The sequence below is a fragment of the Triturus cristatus genome, chromosome 12 (genome assembly GCF_964204655.1).
Source record: "Triturus cristatus chromosome 12, aTriCri1.1, whole genome shotgun sequence".
Lineage (NCBI taxonomy): Eukaryota > Metazoa > Chordata > Amphibia > Caudata > Salamandridae > Triturus > Triturus cristatus.
In genome coordinates, this window is record NC_140595.1 from 29,583,606 (window position 1) to 29,611,264 (window position 27,659).

A 27,659-nucleotide genomic window follows, 5' to 3' on the forward strand; every position below is an offset into this window, starting at 1 on the left:
GATTTTTTAGAGTCTCTGTCAGAGGATGAGAAACCCCCTTCTATTCTCTTTCTTGAGGAAGAATGAGCCTTCTCCTCGCACTCAAAATCCAAGTAATGGTGGGCTCTTCTTTTTCTGCAACCACAGGAGCTCTATACCCTTCAGATCTTTGACGGTTTTAGCAGAAAAATTATGGCAGTAATTGCATTCTTTAGGCTTATGTTGAGGGTAAAGACAAAATAAGCACTCTTTGTGTGGGTCCTCGGAATAGAGCCTGAACATTCCACAAGTCTTACAAGGCCTGAACAGCCTTTTGTTAGACTCAGATATTCAGTCAAACACACTCCCAGACTGTACTTCATATGTTCTTTGAAGGTTTGAAGATTAAATTAAGAACTGTAGGTCAAATGTTAAGCAGTGAAACACTGTGACTGAGCAGAACACAGGGAGACTCCCTAACACACAAAGTGCAGTAAGAAATCTGAGGTATGGTGGCTCTGCAGGGAGGAGTACTTCTGGCTCTGAGCTGTGATTGGTTAAAGTTTGCGTGCATTAAAACAATGTGAATAGTGCATTTTATTTTTAACAATAGAGGTTGATGCTAAGGCCTAAGCACTGCTTTTAGTACTGTTACAGTGGTACTCCTGCCATGACGACGGGGAAGATCCAAGCATGGTAGTCTATAAAAGAAACAATACTGGAGAAATATGATTACAAGTTGTGAAAACTCCAGGTAGTAAACATTTAGTTATGAGTGCAAGAAATTGTTAAAAAAGATAAATGCCTTGAAAGTTGTGTTAATTTTTCTCTTAATCTGGAGATGTTGCTCTTAATTTTGCTTGCACAATATTTCACAGCAGTATTCTGAAATGGGAACAGTTACACAACTAACACGGGTATCACTCTTTGCCAGCGTGCAAGCTAGAGCACTTTCAAAGCTTATGTCAATTACACATGATTCTCCATTTAAAGCATCCAGTCCATCACATTTCTCGCAATGACAGTGGCCTGTAGTCCAGTGGTCTTAACGTTTCTATAGTGACTTTGTAGAAAGTTATTGTAGTCCTCTAGATCCAACTCTGTCGGTTTCTAATTATTCAGTAGTGTCGACTAGTCCAATTCTCGTCAGTCAAGCAGTGGCGATTGTCTCTGTGGTCCTGCGTTCTGTTTTGGATTTGTCTCTGCTCGTAGACCATGTTGTCGTCGGCAAGAGTCTGGTTGTCCGCGGTCCTGTCATTGTTGATGCGGGTCTGGAAGACAGGAGAATTTTCGTCATCGATGAGGGAGACTTCTTCATCGAAGGTCAGACAGGTTAAGAAGGGCCCAGCTTCTTGAGAAAATGTTTTATGTGAAATGTTTTCCAGCAGATGCTCTTCGTCTTTTTTTTCAGTCTATTTGAGGAGAACCCAGGCTTTTCCTTGGAAGAGGTAGCTGTGGTTGCTTTTTTAGTCAGCACCATATCAAGAAGTATCATATAATTTCAGTTTTTGCGCCACCTTTGTATGGTGACGCACTCATCACAAAAACATCTCCACAGGAGGGGCCATCCCCTATGGAAGTGGGACGTTTCTTGTTTGCCATACAATAAAGTGCCAATCTCCTCTCCCTGGCTTTCAGAGTTTTTGAGGGAAACGACTGACAAAAGTCACATCTAGACACTTTGTGTGCAGAATAAAGACAATAGACACACTGATCATGAGAATCTTCAGCGTAAATCTTCTTTTGGAAACAGCCAGAGCAGGGCTTGAAGAAAGACTACTTCTACTCAGTTACAGTGACAGTTGGTTGCCCTCTGGGCTAGTGAGGAGATGAAAATCTAACAATTTTCCTAAAAACAACTCACAGTTTGACGAAAGAAGGAGATGGTTGAAGTCCAAGGAAAATAAAGTAAAGGTCTAACAGTAACTACTTTGAAGTCAAACAAAAGTTAGAGCAGTTTTTTTTTCAGGAACACCCTCACACACGATGTGCAGTAAAAATGTGAACTATGGTGGCCTCCGGGGGAAATAGAAGAGCTCAGCGCGTCGACATCATTGGCTGAAGTTTGGGTTGTTCAAATGATGTGGATGTCTTACTAACCCTTTGTTGTTAAAGCCTGTGGCCATTTTAACGTTGTTTACTGCTATTTACGTTTACCGGGAAGAAATAGTCTGACAATGCAGAATTATAGAAACATACGAGTGATCCAATGCTGGAAAAACATATTTCTGTATGATTTTTATGGGCATGGCCATTACATCATTTCTATTGTGACCACATCATTGACTTTGGGGACTCGAGCCGTCTAGCTCAAGAAACTGCTAGCCAGGCCACCCCCAGAGGCAGGGACACAGGAGGAGCTCTACTGTGACTGGCAGCCTTTAAAGCATTTAGATGAACTTTATGAAACAACAAGTAATTCTGACACCCTTCATCTGACATTTACAACATTACATTTTACCGTTACTGTGATGATTTATGCCCATTCCCAAGGAATGATATTTATATATTGTCTCGCTGAAATGTGCAAGTTTAACTTTATTTTGAAAAACTATCTCAAATTGGTTTTGAAATTTTGTTTGTTTAATTTCAGCAAATGTTCAAGGGAAATACAAAATCACTATATGCTTTGGAAATACACACCTAATGAGGAAAAGCTACTCAAAATCAATGATTCTTGAAAAAATTAACATGAAAAATCCTCAAAAATTGTGGTGTATGTTTGGTCTAAGAATTCTGAGGCTGCTGAAAGGCTGATGTGCTTGTGAGTGTTGCAGGTTGCCACAATCCTGCCCAACTGATTCCACGTCAATACTTACTACGTCTCAGTTGCTGGAGTCCGATGCAATTGCCGTCTGAGCTATCAACACCTACATCCTGGAGAGGAAATCTCAATTTATTGTTTGTGCGGTGTGCAGCTGTGATGTGTTTGAGGTTATTTGGAGGAAGATGCAATAGTTAAACTTTTAAACATGGTGGTGCAGCTAAGTGAAGGTAATGCATGTTTTTTTTTGTCATGTGCATGTGTGCTTGTGTGGGATTTTCCAGATGCCATTTCTTGGCGACTGTTTAATGTGGCTGTTCATTCTGGTGCCAGAATGTCTTCCATTTTCTTTTGTGTAAAGGATCATTTAAGTCAAAAGAGAGTTCTGAATCTAGAGTGCTCGATTTTCTGGGTTACAACTTCTGGGATATATTATTAAATCAGAAGCAGCCGGGGGGGCGAGGGTCATTTTGGCAAATACCTTTACTATATTTCCAGCCGCCTTGATGTGCACCTTAAGAAAATAAGTTACTTACCTGTAACTGTAATTCTCCAATATTGAAATCTTTCATAGATTCACACACTTGAATCATTCCCCTTTGTCAAGATGGACGTGACTACCAACTCCACGAAGGGGAATGATTCAAGCATGTGAATCCATGAAAGTTCAAATAGTGGAGTAAGAAAATAAGTTACTTACCTGTAACTGTAGTTCTCCAGTATTGGAATCTTTGATAGATTCACATGTTTGAATCATTCCCCGTCGTCGAGATGAGAGGCACGCCCATCTCGACGACGGGGAATGATTCAAGCATGTTAATCTATCAAAGATTCCAATAGTGGAGCAATGACCGGTTAGTCAAGGACAAAGTCAATGATAAGTCAGGGGTGTCAGGAAAAGAAAGTACTGACAATACTCTCATTTTTCTAGGAGGAATATGTATAAATGGTGCTACAGGTAGGTTAGACTAATGTGCGACAGAGTTACTATTAAAGGAAAACATTACTTAGCTATAACAAACACTTTGACCCCTGTAGTGGTGTAAATTCAAATATGCACTCTTCTGCCATTTAGGGTTGGTTTGGATTAGTGCAACGTCTTTTTCTTAGAAGACATTTGATTCTGTTTCAAGGGTGCTTAAAATGACTCATAATGAAACGGCTTGAAATACACAATGCCTCTTGATGCAGAGGTTAAACCGCTGCCAACCAACACGCTTTTTAGTCTCTTGTTTTTAACCAGTGACTTGTCGTTGCTACCCCTAGGGATTTCTTAGCTTCGTCTGTTACGTTTTCTAAATGTTCGTCTTCACAGTACAAAAGGGATGGCTGTGTGATGGTCTCTGGCTGATGACAGAGCATACCCCCAATAGCAAGAGCTCGAAAATGTAGTAAATTCTGCTTATGTGTCAGACGCTCTCCAAGGGAGAAGCACTCCTGTGAAAGAACTTAAAGAGAACATAGAACGCAGGTCTTTAAAGTCACCTACCACTGATGTGAAAGAATATGCGCCCAACTTAGACTTTATTTTATCAGTCATATCAAGGAAGCACCTGCTGGGCTCTATATCTGGGGTGCACTGTCTGAAATCCGAATGATATCCATCGCCTTAAACAAGTAAGAATAAATTATACATGGGATCTTGCTGTGACTACTTAGACAAGCGACAAAACGAGGGAGCTCTCTAGCTGCTGCACTCCAGCTGGAATTACAATTTACATTACAACACAAAATATGCAAGGACATATACTTGTGAGCTCTTAAATACACACATGGTTCTGGAAAATAGGGCAGAAAAAAAGCAAACCCCAAACCATGTGGACCACTGAGCGGAGAATCATTGTGTTCATTCAGCTGGCCATTCTTTTATTTGAACATATTTGTGCTAGATTTAAGGACAGGGACAGTCACCCAATGGGCTCCACTGTTTTTTCCATGTACATTTCTGCTTATATCTGTGCGGTACGACTAATTTGCCACATGCTTGTCACAGCACAATAGCTTTTTACATGTTTGACACATTTTTGTCTCTCTCTTTTTCCCATTAAAAAAGTAAAACATTTTCAGCCGTTGCCTTCCCTCTACCTTTATGTATCAGGGCCCTCCTAGGTGATGTCACCCTAACAAAATGCAGAAGTCATATCACACAAAAAACTGACCTCATCCGTGCATATGGAACAGGAAAAGCACAATAATCCCAAACTGCAGAGAAGATATACATGCAAAACATGCAACTTCTAATTAAGTGAAAATGCAAGAAAAATAAATAAAACGGGAGGCGATGGAGCAAACTAGCAACAGGAGTAGTACTAAAAAGGGAAGATGAATTCTTTTTAGTCCTATGACATAAGACTTACCAAAATACTGACATTTTTAAACAAAGTTGGAAAAGTGACAATTGCAGAACAAAAGTATGCAAGTAATATTTACAGAGGCCAGAGTCAACATTTACTTGTCAGCACAGTAGCATAACAGTTTCTTCTAATGAGTGAGGAACAGCGTGGTGAAACGTAGAGGGAGTTCAAACACAGGGCAGGGGTTAAATGGAAGTGGCTATCGGCCACTCATGTTTACAAAGTTGTGATGAGCTATGACTGCAAATTCATCTCTTGTTTTTAGGAAGGGAGGGCAATCCATGTAATTATTCACACAGGCGCGAGGCACCAATGAAGAGGCAATTTTATGGAGACTCCCTGCTTTCAGAGCAGGAGTGTCATGTCATGGACCACTAAAAACTTGTATAACTCAACAGCATCAAGAGATGGAAGCACAGTACGCTTCTGCACCGATGAAACTTACAAGCACTGCTCTTAAAACCACAGAGTTTAGCGCCGGGTGTTACATTCACAAAGGAAGTGGGCAAGGGTGGGGCAGCCTAGAGCGAGGTCCCAACCGTGCACTGAGGACAGCATCCCACCGACACCCACACAGCGGCTTCCTGTACTAAAGACAAAAAAATCTGATTCTCCCTTTCTGCAAGCAATCAACAACTTTTACCTAGAAACAATGCCAGTGAACTTTGACTGATTTCAATCCGTTCTTCGCTGTCAGCACAAGGTAGGTAGGTGTTCGGGAGATGAACTATACGGGCATGGAGATCAACAGACAGGTGTCAGTTGAACAAATTCACAGCCGCTTAGATGACTTTTTGAGAATGCATTCAAACTGCCTGTCCAGCTCAACAAGAAGGGTGCCAATAGGTGAGACCAAACTAAAGATGGCTGAGGTCATCATGGCTTTAAGGTAGATAGCCTTTAAAGCACATGCTTTAGGTAGAGAAGAGGGTCCAGGTTGGTGGTAACTCAGAAATCTTTTTTGATTTGTCACTGCACTCTCGCTGCATTATCTTCGTGTTGGACTCAGACTCGTGCCTGTTGAATCTAAGTAGCTTTTAGGAGTTACACGATTAAACATAGAAATTTTTTAAGCTGCTACTGAAATCCACTACACTTCTTTCACTTTTTATGAGCCAGTCGACATAAGAAGATGGGATACAAAATAGGTTTGTGAGACAACTACCACAACTTCTGGCGTTTTTGGCACAGGGCAAGTGGGCGCTCACCTAACTTATGTTAGCAGAATACATTTATAAGAAGTACTAGAGTTGTGCAGCTAAGTGAACAATGTTCTGGCTGCTGTTTCAATATGTATGTCACCTAGAACGCTTATATGATGCAAAAAACAAGAAAAAGTGGACCACATTTAAAACCATAATGCTACTGCTCAGGGAGTATATGGGCTGCCTTTTTGTAAGAATTACCTAGACAAACAGTGGTATTGTAGGAAGCTGGCACTTTAAGTGATGGATCAATAATAGTCTGATATACCGTGTAAGGAGTCCAGGGGTTCGCTTACTCAGACAGGGTTTGCTATGTAATCCGAAAGTGCACTATTAGGGGGTAGTGTGGTCGAGCAACATTAGGCTTAATACAGAGGAGTATGAGACATTTGCAAATACACACGATTAATAAATGACAGCACGACTCAACAAGGAGATCCACACCAATTTATAAAAATAGCAAGTATCTTTAGATATGTTTAGGCATCACAGAAAAATCGTTCAAGTAAATAAGTCTATAAATATAAATTCTTTTCTCTTTAAAAAGTGGACAAATTGCAATTTCTGAGTTCTGCAATGTTATCCTATGGAAGGAAGAACAAACTCTGCAAACAGGTACAGTACATCGACTTACAGGACCAATCTCCGGGAGTTAAGGTGAGTGCAGGGCAAGGCCCAAGGCAGCACCAACAGTACACCACCAGCGGCACGAGGGCGGCCGGGTGCAGGGTGCAAAACAGCGTTTGGATCCCAATGCGATTCAATGGGGATTGGTCTCTGTAAAAAGAGGCTGCAGGCTCTGGCTAGGAAGCCAGTCAGGCTGAACCAGCAAGTGGGCTTAGGCCTTGCAAAGCCTGGGTATGAGGGGCACCAGACCTCCAAGGCCCAGGGGCGACGGGTGAGGTGGTGTCTTTAGGTGTTGGGTTTTTCCTTATCAGAGCAGTTGCAGTAGAGGGGGCCAGCATGCAGAGGCTGCAGGTGACGCCGGGGAGTCCGGGAGGGGTGAAACCACAATTGACTCGAGCTCTGCTCTGGAGTGCTGGGGAACCTTTTTGGCACCGTTGGCCCACTTCAACTCGGGCTAGAGGCAACGGGTGCAGTAGTTGCTTCAGGTGTCGGGTTTTGGTAGTTACATAGGTCTCAGTGTCATCCTTTTTGGAGTTTCTGCTAAACAGGTCCTCTGTTCAATGGAGGTCTTGAGTCTTTTTCAAAGGCAGGCAGTCCTCCCAAGTTTCTGGAGTCACAGCTGCAGGATGAGGCGACTTAGGCACAGTTATCGACGAGGGCTGCAGACAGGTTGGCGGGGCTGAGGCCAAGCCAGGTGTTCTCTTCAGTCTTCTCTGCTTTTGCAGCTCTTTGGTGTCCTCTCTCTTCTTAGGTCGTCAGGATCTCCTTCTCTGGTGACAGGGATTCACCTAAATACAGACTTTAGGGGTGTTAGGGGAGTGCAGGATAGTAGCCAGTGGGCTACTGACTCTTGGGGGTCACTAAGCACCCTGTATGACCTGTGGGAAGTGGGCATAACCCTATCCCATAATTCCTAGGTATGCCATCACAAAGATGGCTACCTCTCCATATGACGCCAGCCGCCACTTTTTTACCTCTCTCCTATCCGATTAGATTGGTATGGGGTGGCAAGCCACCTCGCATACAGTGGGGTGTACTCATGCGACCATACTCGCAGGGCGGTTTCGACATTCCCAACTTCGAACTGTACTATATATGTGCCCAGGCACATTATGCTCATTTCTGGTTCCGCCCGCCCCGATATACACCACATGTCGCTACCGAACACTGGCTCGCAGATCCTCTACCATTGGAAGGGATTACCCGTCACCTCGAAGACAACAACATCATGGACCCGTCCCAATCAGGTTTCCGCAGCAACCACAGCACCGAGACCGCCCTCATCGCCGCCACAGACGACATCAGGATCCTTCTAGACAACGGAGAGACGGCAGCCCTCATCCTCCTGGATCTCTCCGCCGCCTTTGACACCGTCTGCCACCGCACACTACGCACGCGACTCCAAGACGCAGGGATCCGGATGAAAGGCCTTGGACTGGACCACCTCCTTCCTCTCCGGCAGAACTCAGAGAGTCCGCCTCCCCCCGTTCCGGTCTGAGGCCTCCGAGATCATCTGCGGCGTCCCTCAAGGATCCTCCCTCAGCCCGACGCTGTTCAACGTCTACATGGCACCACTAGCATGCATCGCCCAACAGCATGATCTCAACATAATCTCCTACGCCGACGACACACAGCTGATCCTCTCCCTCACCAAGGACCCTCTCACCGCCAAATCAAACCTCCACCAGGGAATGAAGGCAATCGCCGAATGGATGAAGGAAAGCCGACTTAAGCTGAACTCAGACAAGACGGAGATCCTCATCCTCGGGTCCAACCCCTCAGCATTGGATGACTCATGGTGGCCCGCAGCACTGGGGACCCCCCGGCCCACACCGACCACGCACGCATCCTGGGAATCATCCTAGACTCAAAACTCACCATGACCAAACAAGTCAACGCAGTCTCCTCCACCTGCTTCAACATCCTCCGCATGCTCCGCAAGATCTACAGATGGATCCCGACAAACACGAGGAAATCAGTCACCCAGGCCCTATTCAGCAGCAGGCTCGACTAAGGAAACGCAGTCTACGCCGCAGCCTCGTCCAAGCTCATCAACAGCCTACAGAAAATCCAGAACGCCTCTGCACGCCTGATCCTCGACGTCCCGCGCCATGATGACCACATCACCCCCCACCTGAGGAACCTGCACTGGCTCCCCGTCGACAGGAGAATCTCCTTCATAAGGCACTCCACAAGACCGGACCAGCCTATCTCCACAATCGTCTCTCCTTCTACGTACCCAACAAGAAACTCCGCTCTGCTGACCACACCCTGGCCACGGTCCCACGCATCCGAAGAACAACCTCCGGAGGCAGGTCCTTCTCCCACCGCGCCGCCAGGACCTGGAACACCCTCCCCCTCTACCTACGACAAACCGAAGACCTGCTGACCTTCAGGAGACAACTCAAGACCTGGCTCTTCGACCAGTAGTAGCAGCAGCCCCCCCCCTCAGCGCCTTGAAACCCTTACGGGTATGTAGTGCGCTTTACAAATTACATGATTGATTGATTGATTATGCTATCCAGAGAAGTCACGCTGGGGCCCCAGCCCTCTTCCGTTGACTGCACAATTAAAGCTTGGTCCTGGATTACAGAGCGGGTACAAGCACCCTGCCTATACTCTCCGTTACTCCCTCTGGTCTATCACCCAGCCCTTTCATTATTACAAGTGGGTTTATTTTAAAAAAAATGCCACTGCTCTGCGGCTTCGATGCTGGGGAGATCTGTACCTTAATGGCCGATTTCGTACGCTCCAGCAACTCTTTACGGAACCCTCACCCACCACTATGGAAACCTTCTTGTATGCCAGACTCAGACATGGCATTAGGGAGTGCACTCCGTCGTATCCCCTGGAACCCGAGGTAGTGGCTCCCCTGCATCAGGTCCTCCACACACTAACTGCCTCGCACCTAGTCTCCGTGCTCTATTACGGCCTGTATGTGGACACAGAGTACCCTCAATGCGCGGCTAGAACTAAGTGGGCTTTTGAACTGGAGCACGATATTACCGATGAACAGTGGTCCTATTGCTGTACTCAAACGACTCAAATTGCCTCCAATAGCAGGCTTCGTATTATTCATTACAAGTTCTTACAACGCTGCTACCACACCCCGGTGAAACTCCACAGATTTGGCCTACACGACACAAACAGGTGTGACAGATGCCAGATGGAAGCTGCTGACTTTCTCCATTTGGCTAGGGGTTGTGCCGAAGTATACGTATACTGGCAGCAGGTTTTTGAGACTTTAGATTGCATGACATCTTCCTAGATCTCCTATTACAGCTCTGTTGGGGTACACAAAATAGATACCAGCCTCACACTGCAAATTTGTCTCTTTCAGTTTGATCCTTGCCAAACGTCGTGTGGCCTGTTCCTGGGGGCGGGGCTGGGCCCAAAATTTAAGGACTGGCTTGATGATATGATACGATGGCAAGACCAAACCAGTATCTACGCTGAACTCATTCCCCTCTCCTCGCGCCCGAGAGACATTTGGGGACCACTCAAAGCATATCTACTTGCTCACTCAACACATATCCAACAACCACCCCCCAGCGTGCATTCACCCACAAATGCATGATTCACCCTGCACCTCTTACATTTTGTTTTCTCTTTTCTTTCTTGTTCTTCCCTTCCACAATCCCCTACTGTGCTCCGTTTGCTAATCGGTGCTTCCAAGAGAGACACTTAAGCCTCCCCTAATTATTCCCGGATAGTCCATAACCAAGATGCTGTTAAGGATGTATGTGAGTCCCAATGTAACGCACGTGTTTCTGTTGTGTTACGGCGCATTTCAATCTCACTGCCGATAGCTAAGTGTTCTGCCAATGTTGTATGTACAATGGAAGAGTTACATGGTTACTATGTATTGACGGTAAAATGCAAAAATAAAGTTAAATTTATTACCCTCTGGTTTTCAAGGACTTGCAATGAGGCATTCTATCCACTTCTCCAACACAAACTAGCCCCCAAAACCGTCATACAGGAGAATGTAGTGCAAGTGCTAATGAATGAATGACTAAATGAATGAAGTACAGGTATTACAAGTGGGTAACAGAGGGGTGTCTGAGCACAGTACTGCTAAACCCAGGAGCCACCTGTGAGCTTCAAGGGAAAGGGTTAGAAATAGCTCAAATTAACCAGTTACTTACCTTTGGTAATGCCTTAGCCTGTAGAGCCTATCTAGATTCCTCACCTTATAATATTACCCAGGTGTCAGATTGGATCTGAACATTTTCAATCAGTACCTCTGCGCTCCGGTTGGTGGGGTCGATAGACTCCACATTGGTGTTGTCAGTGCCAGATGTGATGTGCGCAGTCCATATACAGACGCCGCTCCAGTGCGCAGACATCAATTACTTTACATAAAATTCCCAATCCAGAAGCACGAACCACAACAGAATGCTGATGTACCAGTGTGCAGCCACTTAGGACTAGTTAGAACAATCTGTTCGCAGAAGCGGGGGAGGTCGGTAAATAATCTACGGCTAGATAGAGTCTCTACTAGATAAGGCCTTACTGAAGGGTAAGTAATTTGTTCATCTGATAGAGGCTTCTAGCCACAGATTCCTTACCTCCCCAGAGGTGGGTCTGCAAGCAAATTGAGACCAGGAAGTCATGGAGGACCGAACAGGCAAAATGCTTGTCCTGACAAACTTGACTATCCAAGCAGCAGTGTTTGGTAAATGTGTGCAAAGATGTCCAAGTTGCCACATGACAGATGCCCAGGACAGAAACTCCGGAAGCTAAAGAAGTGGTCACAGCCTTGACTCTGGTGAATTGAGACCATAAGCCCTCAGGGGGTAATTTTTCTGGCCAGAGCGTAGCAGATTATATTATAATGAAGAGTACAATCCATCTGGAGGTTGTCAATTTCTGCAAAGCTTTGGATGTGGAGGCCTAAATGAACATGATCTCTGGGGTGGGGTGCTGGGTGAGGAAAGCAGGGTCCCCAGGAGCAGGGCACTAGCGGTAGGCAATTGTCCTGTGAACAGGGGCCCCGTGTAGGGCTTGGTCCATACTCCAAGCAGGACATCTGTGAGTGCTTTGTTAAATGGGAGGAGAGGTCCTGTGAGGTAATTCCTTGCTGAAGCACCTCTGTCAATGCATTCGTCTGGACTGTCACCAAGGACATCGTACGGTCCAAGACCCCAGCCACCCTCCTCACTACCATGGCATATAAAGTCCCTTTCCTCCTTAGTCACACTAGGAGGAGAGACTAAGCCAGTGTCTGAAGGGGTGTCCAAACCACAAGCATCTGCCAGTTCCTCGGACCTGCTCTCTTTGGGCTCTTCTGTGGAGCTGTGGTAGCCATAAAGACCCTTAGATCACTCCCAATCATACATCTTATTGAGTCTATCGAACAAAGGAGGCCTAGGCTCCAACTCGGAAGGTCGAGTTCCGGCTAGAGTCATGGGGCGACGCCGTACCAGCTAAGTTTTGGAGTTGGGTATGATTATGGAGTCAGCTTTGGGCAAGGCAGCAGTCTCAGTATCAGAGCCAATTCAGATCGAGGCAAAGATCCAAAGGGACCCGACTGGTGCTGAGACCTGACCCACCAGTAAGGATCCAGTAAGGGCATCCGCCAAACCATGGGGCCCTAAGGCGCTCCAGAGTGGTCGGCCCACCCAAATATGAAGCGAATGGCCTCGTAAAACTCATTCATCGAGAGGGGGTTGCTCTGGCTTCAGGAAATTCTGTGAGGTGCTAAGGTACTACTTAAAAATTTCCGGATCCAGTCTGACGCCTGGGGAACATTCTAAAGTAAGAAATCTGCTGCTCGAAGTCTCTATCAGATTGCCAGATTTATGTATTAAATTTAGTGTGGGAGCTTCAATTATTCAGGAGGCCTAGCCGACGATAGATGTCGCTAGGTACAGGACTGAGGTTACATTTAATAAAATCACAGACAAATGTCTGAGTGATACAGGAAGGCGAGGAGTGAGACCAGAAAATGTCTATGGCACAGCCCCCACACTTGTACTCAGAGAAAAGTCAGAGATTACGTTATCCCACCCACAAGTTTACTCCTGACATTCAGGACACAAACCAGCCTATTAGGACCTGTCACACACAGGACAAGCACGGTTCACTCACATTGGCCAGGAATGACTAAGACAGTGAGGTGATTTGACAAATCACGCTAAGCTAAGCAGCACTGGGGGGATTCTGCCGAGATCTCCTGAAACCACAACCTTATGGAGAGTGCAGAGCGAGATCAATGTCTGGGGGAGCCATCAATGGCTGTCTACAGTCCGACGAGAGTGACTGAGAGGCAACTCTATCCCTACCCGCTGCAGTGGAGAGTATACTGTGGTGAGAGCGCGTGTGTGGGATGTGTCCTGTCTCCATGGGCAGTCAGTCAACTTGAGAAGATGGCAGGTTTGGTGAGAGCCAAGGACTATCAGCGGGGCAGCCACAAAGAGAGCATAAACATCTGCAGCACTGGTGAGAGTGCCTCTGAGCTTCAAAAACGAGGAGGCCATTGGAAATTCTGGAAATGGACTTGTCTCCCTGTGTACATGCCTCTCTCATCTGATGGCCTAAAAAAGGAAGGGCAAGTGAACCACACTACCTCATCAAAGACAAGGCCTTGCAGACGGCTAGAATATTAGCAGCCAGTCATACTCATGCTTCCCCACCCCCTGCCAACTTCCTTCTGATGTGATTTGAACTTCTCACTAGGCGCACCAGTCTGGTTGCTAAACCAGATTTGAATGACTGCTAGATCCAGGATGTCAAATTACAGCGAACTGTGCAGTTAGCTGGAGGACTGCAGCACCTGTAGATGAGTGTGAGAAAGTGCCATCTTTCTTGCATGGTATGCCCCCACTTTTAGCTGAATTGCTGAATGTACTTTGACTGAGTGTGCCCTGGACTCCTGCCAATCAGGTGCCCAGGGCCTATGTTCCTTCCCTAAAAACCTCAAACCCAAAATTGGCAAACCCTGGCCACATGTCAGCCCCTGGTAAATGGTACCCTAGGTACCCAGGGCCTTGTGACCAGGGAAGGCCTCTAAGGGCTGCAGCACTCATTGTGCCACCCTTAGAGGCCCTGTACCCTAACACACACACACTGCCCTTGCAGGCTGAGTGTAAGGGTACAAGACAAAACAAAGAGTCGACATGGCACACATCCCTGTGTGCCATGCCCACCACCTACACTGCCCTGGCATACATCAGCCACCCCTCTAGCTGGGTACCCTATGCCAGTGGTGTGGGCACAGGAGCATGAGCCCTGTGCCCCTACAGTACCCAGGTCCATTCCTGGGCACTGTAAGAGCAGTGCTGCCATTTAAGAGTACATGGTGCCGAGAGCTCGTCAAACATGAACTCCACAGCACCATAATGGCAACACTGAAGACTGAGAAGTTTGGTATCAAACTTCTCAGCACATTAAACCCGCACTGATGCCAGTGTGGGATTTAATGTACAAAGCACCACATCTTAGAGATGCCCCCTGAAACCTAACCTACAATCCACGTCTGGTCTGGGAGGCTGCCTAGGCTGCCACACAGCAGACATGTTGCTGGACCCCTGGGTGGAGAGCCCCCGCTCTCCTGGGCCTGCAACAATGCACATCCTGGGCGAGGTGCTAGGTCTCCTCCCCCAGGATGGACAGGGGGAAGCTTCAAAGGCATGCCGCCTCTGTGAGCTTCCCCAGGCCACTTGCTGTACCCAGCAAACTGGCCCCCACCGGTTCTAACCCCCACTCTGGCGGGAAGACTGTCCGGAAACCCCAAATAAGGACAGGGGATGTGCCAGCCTGCCAACCCTTAACCTGGCCTCCCCCACCCCTTAGGTGGGGGAGGCGAGGTGAAGCACATCTCCGGGCACTCGCTATCTTGAAGATGGGAGGCCCAGCCCAATCAGGACTAGGCTACTGCCCCCCTCCCACAGGAGCGTGGCAGGATAGGGGGTGTACCCACCCCAGGGCAGGGACCCATTGGTCCCTGCCCTTTACCTACCTGTAACGCCCCTCAATCTAGTATTTAGGGGCACCCTGAACCTTCCTTCCTTAGATTCCAGATTCCGAAAAACAAAGAAGAGCAAGAAGAAAGAAGACCTGCCGTGCAGCTGCTAAGAAGAGGAAGACACCAACTGCTTTGGCCCCAGCCCAAATGGCCTGTCGACCCTCGAACCTGTTCCTGCTATATCCCGGCACCTCTTGTGGCCAGCAACCTCACAAACCCCTGGCTACCTTTTGACTCTGAGCACCTGGGACTCCCATGAGCAGTGGCTCTGCTCAAAACCAGCTTCTAACCCCTGGCATCAGCCCGGAACCGTGAACCCTGCACACTCTGCACCCGCCAAGCCAGGCCTGTGCCGGAGTGAACAAAGACCTCGAGGACGTCCCCCCAGCGACTGTGACCCCGAATCCGACACCCAAGGACTCACCTCGACGCTCCTGACGACGCCTGCAGCCTCAGAACCAGGTACTCCCCCAACCGCGATCAACAGAGGTTAAGATTTCCCGACACCAAAAGGAACCCCTGCACCTGGCGCCCTGCGGCCCCCTGTGCCCAACTCCTGAGTACCGACCTATCCTCCAACTACCCAACTTACCTCTCAAAGTGGTGATGGCACCTGAAGAATCTTCGTCCTGAGCTTGCAGCCTTTGTTCATCCAGGAGCTTTCCCACTGAAATCCATTGAGCGCCCGAAGGCTCAAAAGCACACTGCACCCAGCCGCCCGAGTGGCCCTGGCAGTGTAACCTCTACTCCTATCTACTTCCCCATTTGCCATGAGCAAGTGACCAGGAGCCCAGATCCCACAGCCGCGTGGCCTGCTAGTCAGCAGCCACCAAACAAGGCCCCCCTGTCTCCCATAGGATAACATTGGGCCTAACTCACTCTGCACCCGGCTGCCCCTGTGCCGCTGAGGGTGTAACAACTGTACTTACCTGACCCTGGGAGACCCCTGAGTCTGTGCCCAGAACCTTAACTCTGCCAGTCGAGTACTTACCCAAAAGCCAATAACCCAATTTTCCTCCATAGGGTAACATTGACTGGTTTCTTCTGAAATTTCTTTTAAGTGTGGAGATTCTAAAACTTAAAATATTCACCAAAAATCAACCGAGTAACGAAAACGAAAATACTCACCTGCTATTAGCAGAGATCCCAGTGCTGGATCTTGGTACCCAACACTGACCCTGCAGAGTACTCACAACCGTACTTACCATTAACCCAATTTTCTTCCATAGGAAATCATTGACTTTTTTTCTGTGAAATTTCTCCTGTCGATTTTTGCAAACTACAAATATTCTTTAAAAATCGTACCAACTCTGAAAACGTAATTGCTTGCCTGTTTTAGATTGAGGTACTAGTACTGAGCCTAGGAGCCCAGTACTGGATTACAAAAGTAACAAGAACATACCATACTTGTAACTTGAATTTTCTCCCATAGAGAATCATTGACTGTTTTTTTATGTCAAATTTTAAAATAGCAAAATATTGCCTAAAAATCACAACAGTAACTAAGTCGACTTTACTCACTTGTTTCCAAGAACTGTCCCAGGACTGAATCTAGGATCCAGTCCTGGAGTTAGAAAAGTAATCTATTGCAAACAACTAAAAACTTCCATTGAGCTCAATGTACTATTGTGTTCGAAATTGTGTTGCCTATTGCAACAACCTGTAACTATCTACAAAAGTCAATTGCATATTGCAAAAGTATTCAACCAAAGCATCTCATCCCGAGAAAGTATATTTTAATACCTATTGTTGGTTCTAAAATAAAACAAACATATATTTTTTATATAAACCATTGGCCTAGAGTTCAGTTCTTGAGTGAGTGAGACCATTTGCTGACTGAGTGTGTACAACAAATGCTTTACACTGTCCTCTGATACTGCCTTACTGCTCGACCAAGCTACCACTTTAGAGAGTAAGGTTATATCTAACTTTAGCCTCTGCCAAACCTCTGGGGACTGTGGACCCTGTACACACTGTACCTATTTGGGAACAGTATATACAGAGCCACTTTCTCACAATGAGGCCCTGAGAGACGGAGGAGAGCCTTGGACAAATACCTATCCATGCCAACATATCCATTGCCACAGAGGGACTCACAGAACCTTAACAGAGAGACCCTGTGGGCTGGAAAACAGGAGGGCCTTAAAGCTCCATCAAGACTCTCTCATATTAAAGGGTGAAAGATCCACGTCATCGTATGGCATAGGGAGAATGGCCATTTGCTTGATACAGTCATATCCCGTCGCCTGCTGTCTCCTGCTGAGGCGACCTCATTCACCTAAATGAAATGCCCAGACAATTGCCAAGATTTGCCACTCGTGAGGGTCCTTTTTTGGAATGTACATGGACTCAATGATATGCTGAAGAAGGGAGGGTTGTAGTGACGGCCGCCAGCATCAATCACCCAGTATATACCTTCTACAGGGAACTCAGCTACAGATAGAGCTTTTGCTAATGTCCTGCATGTGGGTTTCCATAAAGGATTTCCAAGCGGTTTTCAAGCGATTGCCATCAGTTTAGAAAGATCCCTTTTGTTGATCCAGCAAATATGGTAGTACACCCAGGATAGATAAATTGTAGTTTCTGGCACAGTAGAGAGCCATCCCCTCAATCGCATGAACCTTCTATGGTCATCCCCCCTCATTAATACTTAAATGAAGATTCTAGCAAAGGTGCTATCCACCCGGTAACTTCCTTGCATTCACTCACATATATATGTAGAAGAAATAGTTTTATGCCCAGAAGGTTTCTAAGGCATAACCTTAGACCCCTCAATAATGCTCTGGCACTGACAACCAGTCTACTATCCATCTTACTAGTAAATGTTGAAAAATTGTAGGATTTGGCAGTGGGGATTTACTTGTTCACAGTCCCTTCTAAAAAAACAGTAGGTTTTAACTTATACTTACCTGCACCTAAAACCCCTAGAGGTTCAAGGCTATCGACCAAGGGCACTGGTATTTGCTCTGGATGGTTAGGAAGCTGTGGCTGCTTTGGTGGTACGCATACATACATACATTACGTGACTGGACAAACACTGAGGACAGATGGTCAGCAAAAAGATTAGCCACAAACCTAGGGTTACACATCCTGCTTTGTCGTTATGTACTCAAAAGTGCTCATCTGATATCATTGCAGGCAGGAAGGCAGACCTTAGAGTCTCAGATTGCATCTGCTGTGGCAGACTAATTATGGGCGGTGATTGGTACATCTTTGAATTGACACCTTTTCATTCGTAGAACCTTACTGTGAAACGCTGCTTGAGAAGCAGACTCTATTGTGGATCACATCAAAGACTAAAAGGTAACTGATGTTTGCGACAGGAAGTCTGTGGTGTGTATGAGCCTTAAACAAGGGCACAAAGAGGCAGTCCAGGAATCAGAAAGCCCCTACTTGTGTCTGGTACTTAGTATTTTGCATGTTAAACTGTTCAGTATGTAGCCAAACAACATATTTGTTATCAATAAAAGAAAAAAAACATTCAGTTTCTCTTTTGCCAACAGGATGTATTATGAGTTCTACCAGACACATAATAGGCGGCATTGGGGGTAATGCATAATTCAGGCAAAAGTAGCCCTTTTCTCCAAAGGCTGGCCATTTCAAGGTGTTCCACCTTTTACTGGGTTGCACCACCATGAGAGCTGGAGGGACAACAGCATACATTCTGACTGCCGTAAAATACTAGTACTGATATTCTGCTGCAATTTGGTGTACGAATTAAGTCGCAGGTCTTGAATTCAGGAAACACCTCTTCTGAGACTTAATCAAAGATTGGTTCATCAAAACATTATGTTCCCTTTTTCTACCCAAGAACTCACAGTCCACGAGAACCACAATATGTGTCACCTATACATTTTTTCTAAAGGATGAGAGTAGAGCACAATATCTGCAGCACTGGGTGGGGTGGTGTGCATACAACTGAAGGAAGAAAATGTACTTACCTAAAACACTGCCTTTCCGGTATGTTATCTTTCCAGATTCACATGCTGTTAAAATCCTTCCCCACTGATTTATCCCCTCAGCAGCAGAGAGAGATCTAAACCATACGAAATTGCACAGGATCCCACGCTGGAGAACTTGCATTGTTGTCACCATTTGTGCAGTTAAATTAAACACTCACCACTTGGTGGCTTTGGTCGCGGAGGCACGTTCTTCTTGGGTGGAAGGGCTGGGGTGTCCTGCTTGCTCCTGAAGGGATCCTCTGTAAATCCAGGGCCAGCAAAGGAGGAGGCGAAGGGGTCGGAAGCAGGCGGCTGAAGACAAACAGAGATGAATAGAGACATACTTCAAAACTGAGGCTACGGATCAAACATGGGAGGGCAAGCATGTGTCGGAGGAACCCAGGGTGTGGCAAAATATTATCAATAAACTGCTAAACCTTCATGTAAGAAATCACTGCAGTAACAGCAGAAAAAGCTAAAACTCTGCTATGGCACGCGTTATGCCACCCCTCCACTCCCCGCGCTCTGTGCTGTGCAGTGGAGGGTAACAATACCTGTGCTCTCACTGGGGTTGTATTACATTCTTAATTTAAAAGACAGAGGAAGTAACCCAATACATGCCCTTACCCCTCTATTTCAATTTTCAATCACCACGATTTATGCAAGTACAGTATTCCATAAATAGATTAAATGAGAGGAAAAGCCAAAAGCAAACAAGCATTGGAGAAACCAACAGATCACACCATTTGACTGCCAATGCAGACCTATTGGCTTTGTGAATGATGCATGATGCATTTTGACAATACTGTTCAGCATCCAAAGAACATTTTTAAAAAAGCAATAAGACTTGTACAAGCACATGCATCATAAAGCTGTAGTTGTTGACTATGGCCTTATACTTTAATTTTCATTTTGTCCAATGATTACAACATTAATTTTTTTAATGAATTGTTAGACTGAATGAATGCTCAAGAACGAGTCCTTACTTAACAATTTTTTCAGTTACATCCGCTTACTGAAGTTCCTTTATGGAATACTGGGTTGCCCTTGTGTTTCTTAGTAGTCGTGAAGCTACAGTGGTTCTAAGTGATGACGTATGCAGATGCATGCGTCACCCAAGCAGACACTCGCACAGCACAATTTAGCAGTTATTTACTTTTTTTAATTTACAGTAGCAAGATGGCAAACAACGGATCTTATTACTGCTCAACATATCCTAAATTGGTAGGATTACGTCTGAAACAATATTACAATTTCCTTGTGAGACCTTTACTAAATGCTGCTGTTCTCCACATGCGTCAGTGCATACTGCACATGGTAAACCTGCAGGGACTTCTGAACAATTCTGTACGGACCAGAGGCTCCGATTATGCATCTCTTTCTATGCTTTATTTTTCCAGCAGCCAGTCAAAACTTAAAACGCTACATTTCCCAAGAGTACCCACAGTCCTATGCAGCAATCATAGAGCCCACAGCCCTATATAACTCCAGAACGCCATCTTGTGTCCTCTTTTTTTTTTTTTTTTTTTTTGAAAAACCTTTATTACAATTTCAGAGACATACAAGTATGGGCCTACAACCAACAGGCCGGCCGCTAATGCACATTATAAGCATAGACACATCGTAACAGCCACATCGGTGAAGCAATAGGAGAGCTACTGGAGTGCTAATCAACTCAGCCAGCCGCAACCGCAGTCCATAGACAAACAAAGAAAGGTTTCATATTTTTAAAGAAAACGAAAAACATCACACACACAAGGCAGAGGAGGTCAATAATAGTAACATGTGCTCCCCGTATCGAAGGGGTAAACAAACCCAGGGAGAAAGAGGGGGGGGGGGGCAGGCAGAAGAAACCAAATGCACATGTCGCAGGAGCATAGAGGAATGCGCGGGCTAGGGAGACAGAGCAGCATCCATCTCTCGCGTCTGGGGCGGGGCGCAAATACCTCCACGATAGGAGTTCCAGGGACCCCACACCTTAATCCACTTCCCAGGCTTGCCTCTCGCAACATACACCGTTTTCTCTCTGAACATACACCAGTCCATGTGGTCCTTCCACGCTGAGACCGTTGGTGGCCTCTGGGAGCCCCACAGTTGTGCAATGTCACGCTTCGCTACCATATAGCCCAGAGTCACCCACTGCGTCTGCATCACATTGTAATCAGTCGGCTCCCAGACATTCAGCAAACATCTCCGTGCCTCCGGCAACAAGGCAACATGCGTGACTTCTTCTAACACCGCATGCACTCTGCACCAAAACCGAGTCACTTCCGGACATTCCCACAGGATATGGAGGAAAGTCCCCAGTAGTCCACAGCCTCGCTTACACAGACCATCAACCGAGTACCCCATACGCATCAAACCAGGCCCCGTGACGTACACTCTATGAAGTATCTTAAGCTGGACGAAACGCAAACGGGCCGGGATAGCCACGTCTTTCGGGGAGGCCACCGCTGATACCCAATCCTCGTCGTCAAGTTCCAAGCCGTCGGCAGTCCATGTCTCTCGCAATGAGGTCAGCAAACCCATTCGATCATTGATAAGCTTCTTATAAATCAGCGAAATGGTGCTATCCGGCACATAGCCGTCCAATACTCTATCTTCCAACGGGGAGGACTCCGGAATAGCCGCAGCATCCGGGAATACGGAACACAAAGCGTGATGAACCTGAGCGTACCGAAAGTATTCCCTATCGTTCAACTGATATTCGGTTTTCAGCATGTCGAACGTCTTAAATTTCCCTTTCGTCCAGAGATCCCCTACCTTGCTGATACCAATCAGATCCCATTTCTCAAAGCCTTTCGTATTACACAGATAACCCAAACGCCGGGAAGCGTACAATGGCGTTGCCCGAGTCAAGCGATCCCTCCACCCCATCGCCGCATTGGCTGCATGCCATACCTGGACCGCGACCCGCGTCGGGCCTGTCAATCGCGCATCAAGGGACCCCGAGTATAGTGCTCGATTATAATCCCCGCTTGGCAATAACAATTTGTCCATCTCAAAAGCCGGGTTAAAACCAGGCCCATACATCCCGTGATTGACAGCAGCCAATTGGGAGGCCCAATAATATCGTTTAATATCAGGGAGAGCGACCCCCCCGTCGTACCACGGTAGGGTTAGTTTGGCGAGAGCGATCCGCGGCCGCCCATCCCAAAACAATCGACGCTGAAGACACTCCACCTCCCGAAAATAGCGGGCCGGCACTACGTCCATAGTGTTCTGTAGGGCGTACAAAAAACGTGGCAGCGACATCATTTTGAACAACGCCGCCCGGCCGAGCGGCGAGAGCGGCAGCCGCCGCCAACCCGCCACATCCGCCCTTAGGCGCTGAAGGGTGGGGGAGAAGATTCCGCTCATACCGGGCCACCGGGTCTAGGGTTATAAAGATTCCCAAATACTTAAACCCCGACTGCGCAACCTGGATAGGGCACCCCCGCGGAAGGGGGGGGGGCCTCCCCGGAGAGAACGTACACACAAGACTTAGCCCAATTAATGACCAATCCGGAGTTGCGACCAAAGGAGCTCAACACATCCACCAATACAATGAGCGATTTGCGTGGAGATGCAAGATACAAGAGGATATCGTCCGCATATAGGGAGACACGATCCTCGTACTCCGGCGTCCATCTAAGGCCACGCATCGAAGGGTGCCACCGCAGCCACTCCGCAAGGGGCTCCAAACAAAGCGCAAAGAGAAGAGGCGACAACGGACATCCCTGTCGTGTGCCCCTACCCAGAGCAAAAGGAGCCGACACCCGTCCGTTGACCACCACCTGTGCCAGTGGGTTATCATAAAGCAATTTCACCCAACCGATGAACCCCGGGCCGAATCCAAACTTCGCCAATGCTGACCAAATATACGGCCATTCCAAGGTGTCAAACGCCATGGTAGCGTCCAGGGACGCCAAAATGGCCGGCTCACGCATGAATGGCGCTCTAGCGAGGACGCCATGCAGTCGCCGCAGGTTCAAAGCGGTATTGCGGTGGGGTATAAAACCGGATTGATCCTGATGGATCAGGTCGCCCACGACCCGGATCAGGCGATTGGCCAGTACCTTGGCAAGGATTTTGGGCTCCGCATTCAACAAAGAGATAAGCCTGTAAGAACAACACCGATCCCGCGGCTTCCCTTTCTTATGAATAACAACAATAGTAGCAAGACGTTGGTCAGGGGGGAGGGAGCCCGCCGCCTGTGCCTCGAGGAACATGTCCCGGAGATACGGCGCAATCTTATCTGGGCGCAACTTATATAATTCGATGGGAAGGCCATTAGGACCCATGGCCTTGCCAGAAGCAATAGAGCGAATGGCAAAAGCAATCTCATCCGGCGACGGGGCAGCGTCCATCAGTAATTTATCCTCATCAGATAGAGATGGCAAAGCGATGTCTTTAAGCAGCAGGCGAGAGTCTTCCTCCGATCGTTCAGAGACCGGAGAGTAAACCCCGTGAAAATACTCCGCAAAGCAATCAACAATATCACCGGGGTCCGTCACACACACACCATCCACCCTCTCAACAACCGGCACCACTCGACTCGCTCTCTCCTTCTTATCCAACCAGGCAATCAACTTCCCCGCCTTATCACCCATATCGTACAGACGCCCCTGTTGCTCCCTGCTCATACTCTTGGCAGATTCAGTAACCAGCGCCTTGTATTCGGCCTGTTTAAGCCCCAGCACATGCAGTCTGTCATCCGTAACACCTTGCTCCAAATCGATCTCTAACTCGGTGATCTCATCTTCTAGTCGAACCACCTCTTTCGTCTCGCATTTTTTGGTATGGGAGATGAGAGACAGGGCCTGGCCCCGGAGCACCAAAGGGAGACGGCGTTAGACACCGACCCCACGTTGTCATTAAAATAGTGTTCCAGGGACCCAACCAGGTCTGCACGGATCGTGGGGTTTCGTAGGTACCAGGGGTTGATCGGCGCCACCCTCCCCACCGCCCCCATGGCGATATCTAAGTGTAGCAAAAGAGGGGAGTGATCAGAAATACCGCGGGCCAAGTGTCGCACCTCCCCAATCATCCCAGCTTGGGCCGCAGGCACTAGCATATAGTCAAGCCTCGAAAGACTACCGTGGGCCCCGGAGTGGAAAGTATATTGTGCTTGTCCAGGGTGTTTCAACCGCCAACAATCTATCAGTCCCAGGGTATCCAGAAAGCCCCCCAGCCAGTTCTGGGCCCGAGGGAGGTCTCTAGGGGGGTGTCGATCTTCAACTCCGGAAACCACTGCGTTAAAATCCCCCCCCCCCAAGACCAAAACCCCCCCCGGAAGCCCGAGTAGCAGGCGCCCCAAATCAGCAAAGGTGGCCGCCTGCAGGCCCGGCGGCACGTAGACAGCAACCAGCGAAATCAACTTACCCTCCCATCTCCCCACAAGCACAGTGTAGCGCCCTCTGTCGTCGTGGAGAACCTCATCCACCTCCAACGGGAGAGAGGTCCTAACTAAAATGCCCACTCCCCTCGAGCCAGAGGTGAAAACCAGAATGGGCCAGAAGGCGATAGCCTCGCCTGTTCATGGCATGGAAAGAGTTCCCTATAAGGTGCGTCTCCTGCAGAAACACGATGTCAGGTGAAATACGTTTCAAGAACTGCAGGACCACCCCCCGCTTTATCCTGTCCCCCAGCCCATTCACATTCCATGATAGAAGTCTCAACCCCTTACCCCCCATCCCCCCCAGCACAAAGTATCCCCCTCCCGGAGAGCACAGTCATAATAACACAACAGAAAACAGTACCCCACCTTGTGATGCAAACAAACAAACCCCAACCCCACCCCATCAACCCCAACAAAACTCCCCCCTCCCTGCACCCCTGCGTGAGCCCAAACAGCCCCCCCAACGTGCAGTGTGCCTGTCGCCCCAATATGAAACTCACTACAAAGAAGACAGAGAAAAAAACCCCAGAAGGAGGAAAGGGCCCCAGCAAGCCCCCCGCAACCTCCTAATACCAAAGGGCAAAGTGTTACAAACTGGAGTCCAGTGCAGCCACAGGTGCAAAACGCTACCAGTCCGGTCCATAGCCAGGATCCCAGTTCTATTCCTACTCCGTCGAGCACTCTCCGGTGTCCGCCATCCGACCTTCCCGACCTCGACCCCTAGGTAGGGCATCCAGCCACTCTCCAACCGCCTCCGGCCTGTCGAAGAAATGCGAGAGACCCTCTAAATAAACCCGCAGCCTAGCCGGGAATAGCATCGCATATTTCAGCTCCATGTCCCTCAAGCGCCGTTTGATGGCCAAAAAACCCGACCGTTGCTTTTGAACCGCTTGCGTGAAGTCTGGGTAAAAGCTAACATTAGAGTTCTCAAACTTTAATGGCCCAGCCACCCTCGATGCCTGAAGGATAGCATCTCTATCCCGAAAATTAAAAAGTCGGGCAATGATAGGCCGCGGGGGAGCACCCACCTTGGGCGCACCACCCGGAATCCTGTGGGCCCGTTCCACAGTGAAGAACTTGCTCAGTCCCTTGGGTGCTAGATGAGTCACCACTAGATCCTCCACAAAAAGATCCACAGCAGACTCCTCCGATCGTTCGGGCACCCCAATAATACGGATATTATTCCGCCTGGCCCTGCTTTCGGAATCCTCAAGGCGACGATCAGTCAGGTCACTGGCGAGCCGCAACCTTCGAACCTCCGTCTGCAACGCGGCCACATCCACGGTTAGGCTCGACGCCGCTTGAGTCAATGAGTCAACCCGGTCATTTGTTTTGGACAGGTCCGCTCTGACCAAAGTCACATCAATCAACACCGAGTCCAATTTATTAGCCAGGGTATCAAATTGCTGATTCACAGTCGCCTTCATCTCCTCAATGGCCCCCATGACATCCAGCAGAGTCAATTCGGACGATGCGCCCGAGGCCTCCTTGGGCCGCTCAGGCGATTTATGTGATGCACTAGGGGATCCCTTTGGCTGCGCATAGCGGTCCATGTTGTTGGCCTGGGTATAAGCTCCCCTCCGGGTAGACTTGGGTTTCAGCTTGTCGCCGTCCACTCTCGCCGCCATCATCAGCGACCACCAAGGTCAGCACCCTCCAGCACCCGGAGGAAGGCCAGGCGACCACTGCCGGAGATCTGGGCCACCAACTGAAATGGGCCCGTTGACAGATCGAGAATCAGGCCATGCACTCCGTCCCCGGCACTGCTTACCCGAAGTCCCGACGTCAGTTTCCACAGATCAACTCGAAACCGAAAGTGAAAGCACGGGGTCCGGGGCAGGCCCAGACTGGCATGCCGCTGTTGTTCACTTCGCGCCCGGGCACCTCACCAACTCGAGTACGGGACCAAGGCCGGAGAAGGCCGCAAACTTCAGATCGCCACCAGTCCGGTTCCCGGAGTCCGATTTCGATTTGGAAAACGAGTGGCACCCTAGCGCAAGATCATAAACAAAAGCCCATCTAGAAAACCAGGATTATGACAGGATAGACGTGGGAGGTTGCGGAGGCCCCCGGGAGCCACAAGCCTACGCGGCCATCTTGGTTGCGCGCTAGGCTCCTCATCTTGTGTCCTCTATGCTGGTTCGCAGTCAGTCAAGTGTTTCATTCCCTTTCTCAATATGTTGGTCATATATTGGATGTGTTTTAAATAAGGTTATTTACATATTGCACTGCATTTGATAGCGGGCGAGCGCCCATATTTTGTACTTGCTTTATTCAATTGTGTTTGCGTATTGCACTGTATTAGACAGTGGGCGAGTGCCTGTTAGGTTTCAGTTGACTGTGTTGCTTGATACTTCTTTTCTTATTTGAGTGACATGGTGGGATTGCTCGTCTTTCGAGTTTCCTGCAAGGGAGCGCTTCTGCCTCCCGACCGCACGGTATGGCCCTGCGCATATGTTTAGTGGAGTGGGAGAGAGGATGCACAGGCTGATTTGGCCGCAGTCCTCTTCATATTATTCACGGGCTTATCGAACGCACATGTGCGTATTCTTCCCCATGCTGCCGGCTCACTGCAGACCGGCTCTTTAGAAAGCGTATGCTGTGCGTTAAACCTCACCAGTGCAATTTAATCCTGTGAGCTCCCCGAAAAGCCCTGCTCACATTTATTTAACTGGGCTGAAATATTTTAGAGGCTTCTACCGCCTTGAGTGCTGCAGGCTGCTCCCTCCACATTTTAAGATTGTTACTGCCTGCCTGGTGCCCAGAGATTCTTGGAGTGCACCCCCCCTTGAAACTATTCTGCTACAAAGCTATACATTTTTCTTTCTGAATAGCACACTTGTCTGCTTGGGAGTCTGAAACGTAAGACCCTCCTTATGGAGGGGAGATGGAACAATAGTATGATGACCCTTTAATGGTCCTTGGAACACGATTAGGTGGAAGCATTGGATGCTGGTGTACAGCAGTCGGTAAAGAAAGCCCCAGTGAGGGCTCTAGGCCCTATAACCAAGCATCTCCATGGCTATGCTAACCAACAAGGCTGGAGTCCAGACCCCCCACCCCCCTTTTTGTTTTTTACCGGGGATGGAGCTCTTTCCCGCAAGCAAACCAAGACCAAAGGGAGGTCTTCAAAAAGTCTCCATTCTGCTGCTTTTGAGAAGCTTGCGGAATCCCTGTTGGGAGGTCATGCGTACAGTGCGACGCCTGATAGGGTCTCTTCCCCATCACAGACTACAGACTCCACTAATTCGGATAACTCTGGGCATGACGATGAGCCTGTCCCCAGCAAATATAAGCACAATACGCATCACAAAGAGTACCCAAAACATCCAAAAGGACTGGATTTTTTAGCTGACAGAGATTATTCAGCTTCTCTACACCTCCTGGCTTCCCCTGCAAAAAGAGGTGGACTATGCCCAGGACCATATTTGCCAGGGTTTCAACAAGGACATCAGGGTGTG

The 27,659-nt window shown here is 48.0% G+C and overlaps 1 protein-coding gene across 8 annotated transcripts in view; it reads right to left on the reverse strand.

Moving 5' to 3' along the window:
- EPS15L1 (epidermal growth factor receptor pathway substrate 15 like 1) overlaps nucleotides 1–27,659 on the reverse strand; it is a 318,875-nt gene that overhangs the window by 141,408 nt on the left and 149,808 nt on the right. For all 8 annotated transcript variants that reach the window (XM_085639255.1, XM_085639253.1, XM_085639254.1 and 5 more), the window contains one exon: nucleotides 18,998–19,130. In XM_085639255.1, the coding sequence (XP_085495381.1) occupies nucleotides 18,998–19,130 (133 nt within the window). The remainder of the gene's footprint in view (nucleotides 1–18,997; nucleotides 19,131–27,659) is intronic.